The sequence below is a fragment of the Dipodomys spectabilis genome, unplaced genomic scaffold (assembly GCF_019054845.1).
Source record: "Dipodomys spectabilis isolate Male_0828 unplaced genomic scaffold, ASM1905484v1 ptg000120l, whole genome shotgun sequence".
Taxonomy (NCBI): Eukaryota; Metazoa; Chordata; class Mammalia; order Rodentia; family Heteromyidae; genus Dipodomys; species Dipodomys spectabilis.
Window position 1 is genome coordinate 4,157,698 of NW_024870797.1, and position 10,191 is coordinate 4,167,888.

Below are 10,191 nucleotides of genomic sequence, written 5' to 3' on the forward strand. Positions count from 1 at the left end.
CACTTCCATCCTAGTAGCTATCACAATCAAAGTGTTTCAAGTTGGATGTGTTGGATGTGTCTATTAGTGTATTATCACAGTTCCCTACCAGCAAGACTGGTAGTACTTGACCTCAGGATTCTGAGATACATAACTGGATTCCCTTTGGAATTTCTTCTATAAGGGCAAACTCAGGGTTTCTGTGTGGCTTCCTTTAGATTCTCCTGACTATGCAGATTTGGGGCCACATTTAATTCCTTTGGTTGTAAGGTTTCACTCCTTCTTTGCTTTCCATTTATCCACCATATTGATTTCCCCTTTCAGGTTTTTGCTCCTTGTACATTGCACAGGATTCCCTCAGGCAACAGTGAAAGGAGTTTTCTCATGTATTGTATTTTTCCATACCGTGTCCTCCATCACATCTGGACTCCAGCCAGAAAACTATTCCCTCTATGAATGTGTATGGTTATCTTTAGAAATGCAGGCCATTGCTCCAACCTTAGAATTTATCCTCTTATTTATATTTCCAGTTGTTTTTGTATACACACACTGACACAGGTGGGCACACACATTTGCACACATGCACCCACATGCAAACACAGAAAAACCTCTTATATACAGACACATGGCATTTTTACAATATTAGAAAATAGGAGTTTCTTGTTAGCTCTCTTACAAATGAGAAATATAAAAGGCCATTCTCAGTGTTCCCAGTCCATGAATGTCACTGAACTTGTACTGAAGTTTAGCCCTTTTGAGTTGTAAAAGAACATTTAAACCTGATCCTGTGTGCATAGGTTAGGAAGTGCAACAACCTTCTGGAATACAGTTTCTCTTGTAAATTGACAAAAGTTATAAACACAAATTGCCTGTTACTAAGTTCAAGATAGCCTGACATCTGATAAACATGGAGAAACACCTCAGTTCACAGGTGTCTCCTGACTGCAATGCAAGCTACTCAGGATGTTGAGATCTGAGGATTCTGATTCCAAGCCATTCTAGGCAGGAAAGATAGAGAGTTAGGCTGGAGCCAAAATCCTCTCCAAGACATTTTCAGGTCTTTTAGTCTATCCCCAGGAGAGGCACACCAACACAGGAAAAAGAAAAAGAAAGTAAGCACAAAAGACAGTTTTAGGAAGTAGTAGCATTGGTAGAGGCACAGGAATACTTTCTGGGGAAAGCCATCTTAGCTGGCTCTAGTGGTACACACATGTAATTCGCGATTTCACAAGACTGAAGTGGGAGTATCTCATGTTCGAAAGCACCCCGGCTATATAGTGAGACCTTGTCTTAAGCATGATTAAGGAATGTAGGCCCTGTTGGCTCCTGCCTAATCTAAGCTACTCAGGAGGCTGAGATCTAAGGATTGTGTTTCAAAGACAGCCAGGGCAAGAAAGCTGGTGAGACTCTTTTCTCCAATGACTTGCCAAAAAGAGCCTAGAGTGGAGCTGTGGGTCAAATGGTAGAGCACTAGCCCTGAGCAAAAATTCTCAGGTATAGTATCCAGGTCCTAAGCCCCATTCTCAGGACAGGTACCTTAAAAAACAAGAAATTAAAATACACAAAATTCAACTCATCCGTTCATGAAGATATTACTGTTTGACCTACATAATTTTTGGAACTCTTGTTATAAGAAAAAGTCAGCTTGCCACACAAGATTGACTTTGTTTTGTGTTCTTGTCTCTATTCAACTTGTCTGAAGTATGTTTATCCTGAAATTCTGTTGCATTTCTGATGTATGTGTATCTTGAATTTCTGCTGTCTTTACCTCTTAATTTCACCAACCTTTTCTTTTTAGTCTGTAGCTCCTCACTGTTGCAGGCAGCCCAGTGGTGTGGGGGTGGGGGGATAAGGAAGGCGCCAGGGAACAGGAGGGTTGGATGGGTGTGTATGTGTGTGTGTGTGTGTGTGTGTGTGTGTGTGTGTGTGTGTGTGTGTGTGTGTGTTGTGCTGGAGTTTGATCTCTGAGAATGAGTTCTAACCCTGAGTGTTTCCTTTTTCTATCATTGTGTTCTTTTACTTAAGACTAACTCTCTTGAGAGTTAAGCCACAGGTCCATTTCTGGCTCTTTTGGATAATGTATTGGAATTCAGAGTCTCACAGACTTTCCTTCCTGGGGCTCGTTTAAACCCTATCCTCAGATCTCAGCCTCCTACTAAGGAGGATTATAGGCATGCACTACCGCTTGGGATTTGCTAGCAGTCAAACATGTTTTTTTATTCATATCCATAAAGTTCAATTTAAAAATGTTAAAAACTATCTATACAGGAATATTTATTATACTTAAAAATGTTTGTTCCCCATATTGAAGAAAATACATTTGGAACATCTTCCAGACGCCATCTTTATAGAAGTAAAACCTCTTGATGCTGCAATGTACTACAGTAGATTCTAGTTTATGCTTTTAAAACATAGGACTGGAATTCATTCTTCCTATGTTCCTCCTCCCCCAATGTGGCAGTTCTTAAATTAATGACATTCAATCATGATATACTACCACAGGTCCTTAGATAGCGTACACACTGCATATATACCGCGCAAGTCTTCTCTAATTGCTGTCACGTAATTCTTTCAGATAAGCATTTGACTTTAAGTACAAAGAGAAATACTACATCCCATGATTGTAAACATTCACCAAGAGCTTCCAGAGCACAGTGAGTAATAGTGCAGCTGAGAGTCCATTAGCTGTTCACTCATCTGGATACTGCTGAGATTAGAAATGTGCTGAAGGCCAACCTTGTCATTAAAGGCATGCACTACTGCCTGGGATTTGCTAGCTGTCGAACATTTTTGTAAGAAAATGTTTACCTTTCATACATTAGGTTGTGAAGTATATCAGTTTCCTTTCAATAAAAGATGTTTTTATTCTGAGACCAATTGCTCTGGTGGATCATGCCTCTGATCCTCATTACTCAAGAAGCTGAGATCTGAGGATGTTGGTTTGAAGCCAACTGTGCCCAGCAAATTCAAGGGACTCTTATCTCCAATTAAGCACCAAAGAGCAGGAAGTGGAGATGTGGCTTTAGGTCTTGGTCCAAACTGTTACGTTTTCTCTCATATGTGAACGATGCCTCCTAAACAACAGTGGTACATGATACCTTCTGCAGGCCCTGTGTGTTTACTCATGAACAGACACAACAGACAGACCCAAAGAGGATACTCTTCCTTGAGGAATCCAAAAGTGTACATCTTAAATACTGTTCATGAAAACGAATTCCACAAATGGAATTCATTTTGTTGGTGGTGTTTTTATTCTTTTTTTCTGGTGGGTTGGTTGTACTGTTAGGGTGGACAAACAGAGGGTGGACAAATGTAGATGTGATATCCATTATACTTTATGGAAACAATGTGCTGTACAACTTGTGGGCAAGGACGGCAGGGCAAATTGGGAGAAAAAAGGATGGTGATACATTATCTAGAGAGTATTATACTCATAACCTGACTCATGGAACTGTGACCCACCCCTCCATATTCCATACAACTGTTTAATAATAACAAAGAAATCGTATTTTTAAAAAGTTACACAAGAAAATCAAACCTCAGTTCCAGACCCAAAATGAAGGAAAGGAGCATGTCAGGGGCCAAGGCAGGAAGGGAAGGAGGAATTGAATAGGAGAGCAGGAAGGAGAGGACAAAACTGAGAGAGTAAGAGAGGAAGTAACAAATAGAGTAAGCCAGGCCGAAAGAAACTTAGGTCCCATGGTTCCCCATATTTGCAATAATTAGTATGTGTCTGAGTCTAGCAGAAAAGGTCAGATAAGTTGATGTTAGGGAAATGAGCCCTAAGATATGTATTCAAACGTTTTTTTTCTTTCATGTGATTGTTTCTAACACATTTATAAGATTATATCTTTGTTGCTATGTATGTCCCCCCCACCATGGGGGGACATACATGCTTTCACTGTATTTGAGATTTGGTATAATTTGTGGAGGGGAAGGGGAAAAAATCATATAAATAGGGATACAGGTGTATCCATTGCAACAATGACATGTACAATTCGTTATATGGAAAAATGAACTGTACAACTTTAGTTGGGGGGCATGGGAGGGGAAGAGGAATGGATCGGGGTGCGGAAGGAGGATGGGAAGAAATGGGAAGGGGAAACAAAGGAGGAGGCTACAATGATTGATGAGAAATATACTCATTATATTGCCCATGTAATTGTAACCCCTGTGTACATTATTTTCATAATAAAAAAAAAGAACAAATGGAGGGAGGGAAGGAGGAAAAGCATAAGGATAATAGGACTTGGAGGTATATTCCTGAGTGTAAAGAGGTTTTGCACCTATGTGGTACAATATGTGCACATCTGAGGGATACTAGATGGAGAACACAGAAAAAGAGGGAAAAGTAAAAAAAATCCATCAGAAGGACCCATAAGCTTCACAAGTCATTGATCAAAACAAACTAAGCAACTCAATGTCAGCAATGGGAGGGAAGGGAATGAGCAGGAAAGTGGGAACTGCTGACACTAAGCACAAGGAAAGAAATGTACACATCACCTGATGTGGAAGATAAAACTATATTGTCAAAGCTCATAGAACTCATAAACTCTATAGACCATGATAAAGACAATTTGCCCGATGAAAGTTAGAATGTGGTTGTGACTTTAACAAAGTATCACTATCTCACAATACTGTGGAATTTATATAGTCACTTAGTCACAATAAAAAATTTGCTAAAAACAACAACAACATCTAAAATCACTGGTTGTAGGGCCTAAGACTTTGGAATTATTGCATGTCTGATTGCTACATTTTACAGCCCATGTTTGTAGGAAGGATGGTTTTAGTATATTCTTACCTATCAGTTTTGGTTCTTCATAAGGAAAGAGAGTCAAGAGGATTAACTTTCACTGCTGTTTTGCTTATAATGTTGGCTTTGCAATTGCTACAAATAATGAACCAATTTTAATTAGAAGATTGTAAAATAGTTCCAAGATTCCACAACCTAGCTCACCTGTTTACAAGCAGTTATTTAAAAGTAGGATTAAGAATTGGAGATACTCAGCAGGGAATCTTTGGATCAGGCCTATAATACTAGCTACTGAGAAAGTTCAGATTGGAGGACCAGGGTACAAAGTCAGCCTGGGCACCTTTTGGTAATCAAAAGAAAGTATATGTCTTGTTTTTTGTTTACTGTAGCCTAATTTAGCAATACCAGAAATTTGACTTATGTGGTCTGCTGGGACAGTTTTTTCTCAAACATCTATTAAATTATTTTGTTTTCTGTGAATCAGATAAGAGATTGTATTGGACAAAAAAACTAAGAAAATAGCACTACTTCATGTATATAAGCTGGTTGATTCTGATACATTTCCCACCTCTGTAGTGGATGATGCGTGCAAACTGGATCATGGTGGTCCCATTAGACTGAACATGGACATGGAACCAGAAGTCAGTTCTTGTAAAGTAGATGACACTTGCCCTGAAGTCATGAAGATGTCCACATTAAAATCTGACGGTGGAATGGATGACTTAGGTAAAAAGGAAACCTTCAGCATGTTGTATATGCTGTCCCAAATTACTCATCTTGATTCCTTAAATGGTTGAACCTTAGCTTTCGTATACCAGAATAATTGACATCTTCTTTGGAGACATCTTTTAAGAGGTACTTGAAATGTATGGTAAAAGTATTATAGAGGACTGTGTTGAAATGAAGGTTCAAATGAATTCTTGTCTTGTTTCCTGACCGGTGCCCATGCAGACATGGTGGAAAGTGCCACCTGAGAGTAATTTTGGAGTGGGACTAGTGTGTCAGAGCAAAAGAATTTTTATTTCCAGGGAATAGAAACATGTATGCCTGTCAGTGACTCCAGGAAAAAGAAGTCTTAAGTCAGCAGAAGGCATGTGGTGGGAAACATGTCCGTAAGTTGTGGGAGTAAAGTGCTACTCGGGATTTTGTATTTGGGACAATAAGTTTACTATGAAGGTCCTCCGCTAACTGAACGTGTCCATACCTCCATTTTATTATTATATTTCAGGCAGAACTAACATTTTTGTCCAAGGACAGCCTCAGCTTATATTGCTGCTAACTGTAGACTGTTGCGTAGCTAGAATCACACATCCAGATTGCTGTTGTCTCAGATTGTATTACTCCTAAAAATAGTCTACTGAGTAAGTACCTGGGGCACACACGCAGGATGTCTGTTGAGATGCTCTCTCCGGGTTTTTTCCAAGCGGCTCTTCTCTTCTTTAGTGGCTGGATTAGACACATAAGATGCTCTGCCCAGCCTACACATGGTAACGAATGCAAGCAGTATTTGAATGAAGTAAGGAACACTGTTTTAGTAATTATTATGGTCTCTTTGCTCAAAGAAGGCATCCTTGTCTTTTAAATCAGCAAGAAATCCTTAGATTGTTGATTCTTTCCTTCTTGCTTTCTTTCATGAACTCTTTCTTTCTGTCCTCTTTTAGCCTTTATTCTTTCCTTCTCAGCCTTTATTACTTCCTTTCTTCCTTCGTGTTTTCATTCTTTGTTTCCTTGCTGCATTCCTTCTTTCCCCTGTGCTTCCCTTCCTTTCTTCTTTCTTCTCTCCGTCCCTTCATCCTTTGTTGCATTTTTCCTTCTCTCTGTTTCATTTTCTTTCTGTGTTTCCCTTTCTTTTCTTTGAGGTTTACATTCAGTGGTAGAATTCTGTGTTTTACATTTGTGTTTTCCGGACTGGTGGTCTATCACTTGAACAACAGTGTCTCTTTCAGCTTGAGGTTTTGGTGTTTAACTGTAGACAAGAGTGACACACACTTTTTTTCGTAGTCTGGCTTTGAACCTCAGATCTTCACATCTCAGCCTCCTGAGCTGTTAGGGTTACACATATGAGCCCACCTTAGCCCAGGTACATTGGTGCCTTGAAAATTTATGGAAGGGGTTGATGGTGTACACCTTCATTCCCATCACGTTGGGAAGCTGAGTCAGGAGGATCTCAGCCAGCCTGGGCTAGCAAGATTCTGTATGAAATTAATAATTCATCTCAGCAATATTTTTGTGCATTTACTTAATTTTGTACTTAGGTTTTGCTGAAATTACCGATGAAGGATATATAGATGTGATTGCAGGAGAGGAAGATGCTGCAGCTGTAGCATCTTCTGCTATACATGAACAGCAAGTGGGTGACAATGAAGTGAAAGCCCTGATGCCAGTCACATGGACAGCAGCTTACAGTAAGTCACATAGCACTTGAAGAATTCAGTTTCACATTATTGAAAACACTGGAATCCGTGCTATTTAGAGTGTAGCATTGGGAAATGAATTTGTGGTGGTTTAAGAAGAGGTGAGGAACTCTCAGATGGGTTTTCTTTTTCTCCTATGGATTTTGCCCTGAGTTTTTTGGTATGTTAGAAAGAGGCAGACTTTCAATGTGTTAGCTTGTAATTTTGCTTGTACATGGCTTATGACTTGGCCCCTTTAGGAGCAAGGCATTTCCTGGTCTTGATATGAATGTGCCCATAAGACAGTGCATAAGCGGTATGGAGGTTCCTCAAAACATGACACATAGAGCTCCCATATGACCCATATGACTTCTGGGCTTTTACCCAAAGGATCACAAACAAGGCCATACTAAAGCTATGTTTATCACAGCATTATTTACCACAGCTAAGATATGGAATCAACCCAGATGCCCCTCATTAGAAGAGTAGATCAAAAAGATATTATACATATATACAATGGATTTCTGTGCTTCCATCAGGAAGAACATTACTGTCCCTTTTGTTAGGAAATGGAAAGGCTTGGGAAAGATCATATTAAGTGAAGTTGCCCAGTCCTAAAGACATTTAGGATTCATGGTTTCCCTTCTTTGCAATAATTAGTATCCATATAGGATAATCTTATCAGATGAGCTGAAAAGCTCAAACACCATGTACAAATGACCATATAAGTTGATGCCAAGTGAAAGGAACCCCAAGATATGGATACAAGAGGTCTGTCTTGATTGTTACTGTTTTAAAAGTACTATGTGATTTTATTACTTGTTGTTATTGTTGTTGTTTCTTTGTATGTTCTTTCCCCTATGGCATATCCCCTGTTGCGACTGCACACCTTAACAATAAAATAAGAATTTTAAAAAGACACAGTGACTGAAATAAGGAGTATCTGTAACTCATGAGTGTCAGCACTTTGTCTTCGTGGTTGTGGCTAAGAGTTTCTACAGTTTTATGCCTCATAACACTTTGTAAAAATGTTTTTAATACTCACTTACTAGGTGATGTCTCTGATGGATCTGAAAACCAGATTCCTGGAGCAGGTACCCTCTTGCCTGTAGATGAGTGTGGTGGCCAAGATCGACTCGCTAAACAAAACCCAGGGAAAAGGAAGAGAGATGATTCCCAGCAACAGCAAATGGGTGAGGGAAGGGTAGTTTTTACTCCACACATTGGTGAGGTTTTAGAAGAAATTGATGGGCCACAAGTGGCTTTTGTTTTTGAAAATAGAGTTTCTAGAATTCAGGGAGAGTCATGAGACATTTTCCTTGGAAAAATCTGATTGTGGTTCAGAATGAAGGAAAGGAATCAAAAGTGTAAGCTGATTTTAGTGGAGATGAAACAAAATTCCTAAACCCCCTTATGTGTCTGGTCATTTGTTTTTGGGGTCCTGTGAGTTTCAACTCACAGGATTTTTCTTGTTTGTTTGTTTTATTCTAGGTCATCAACCACTGAGCTAAGGTACATAGCTAGGGTGCTAGCTCTCCTTTCTTTTCCCCCTTGCATTTTTTTCTCATTTAGGTCTAGCACTAAATAAAGTGAGCCAGCACATCCCTTACAGCTCTCACATGGGTATAATTGGACATAACAGTCTTAGGAACTTCTCTGCCCTGTCTGGATTAGACCCTCAATCCTCAGATCCTCAGTCTCATGAGTAGCTGGGATTACTAGCATGAGCCACATGCACACAAATTTCACTCATTATTGTCAAGATAACCCAGCCTGGGCAGGAAAATACATGAGACCATTATCTCCAATAGACAATGAACCAAATTGTCAAGTGAAGCTGTGTTTCATGTGTAGGAGTGTAGGATGAGATTTTCTCATTCTCAGACTTTTGTTTTCTCATAAAGTGATGTGTAAAGTACCAAAAGGTACTTAGGTATAAATTCTGTGAATGCGAGACAGCTGTTTAACAAGGGATATTGAGTCATCACCTTTTAGCAAGAACTCTCCCCACAATTGTGTAGGGTGCAGAAAATGTTTATCCACTAACAGAGCACAGCATCCACATGAGAATCCATTGGCAGGGTTGTGGGTGGTGTGGGGGGGCGGTAGGGAGATGGTGTGGAGGGAGGGCTATCAGCACTTGTTCTGGGAATATGGGTCTGCTGACTCTTCTAACTTGAAAACACCTCCAAAGTCTAAGCCCGGCAAAGAGAAGCCATTTAAGGATGACATTTATCTTCTGACTTCCCCAGATACCAGAGAAGCAAGGCAACATGGCTTTATCAACCCAGGAAGCAAAAGACACCAGTGTTGGTATTGTGACCACAGGAGCTCAAGCTCAGGTGATTTGAAGAGACATATAATTTCAGTTCACACCAAGGAGTATCCCCATAAGTGTGACATGTGTGGTAAAGGTTTTCACAGGCCTTCCGAACTCAAGAAACATGCCGCTGTCCACATGGATGAAAAAATGCATCAGTGTAGACATTGTGACTTCAAGATTTCAGATCCATTTCTGCTAAGTAGCCACATTCTGTCAGTTCATGCCAAGGATCCTCCCTTTAGATGTAAGAGGTGCCGAAAGGGATTTCAACAACAGGATGAGCTTGAAAAGCACATGAACACACACAGTGGTCGGAAAGTGTTTCAGTGTGAGCACTGTGAGTACAGCACCACAGATGCCTCAGGCTTTAAACGGCATGTTATCTCCATTCATACAAAAGACTACCCTCACCGCTGTGAGTACTGCAAGAAAGGATTTCGAAGACCCTCTGAAAAGAACCAGCACATACGGCGACACCATACAGATGAGAGCTTGTCCTCACAGTGTGTCCACGGATCTTTATAAACGTGTGCTGTGAAGCAAGAGACTTTCTTAAAGGCAGTCATCCTTGGTCATAGGCAGCTGTTGATGTACAAATACAGCTGAGTTCTCTGTAGGCTTTATTCAATAGAGCATTCCGGATCTTACTCCCTTTCTTTAACAGATGAGCAAAAAGAAAAAAGATGAAAAAGCATCAACCAATAGTTGCTTTGTAGTAAAGTAGCCAATCCTTCTCTGTA

At 40.0% G+C, this 10,191-nt stretch overlaps 1 protein-coding gene across 1 annotated transcript in view; it reads left to right on the forward strand.

Moving 5' to 3' along the window:
- LOC122115538 (zinc finger X-chromosomal protein-like) overlaps positions 1–9,976 on the forward strand; it is an 88,405-nt gene extending 78,429 nt beyond the window's left edge. Inside the window, exon 9 of the mRNA XM_042689024.1 lies at positions 9,253–9,976. Coding sequence (XP_042544958.1) covers positions 9,253–9,976 — 724 coding nt within the window. The remainder of the gene's footprint in view (positions 1–9,252) is intronic.
- The last annotated feature ends 215 nt before the right edge of the window (positions 9,977–10,191 follow it).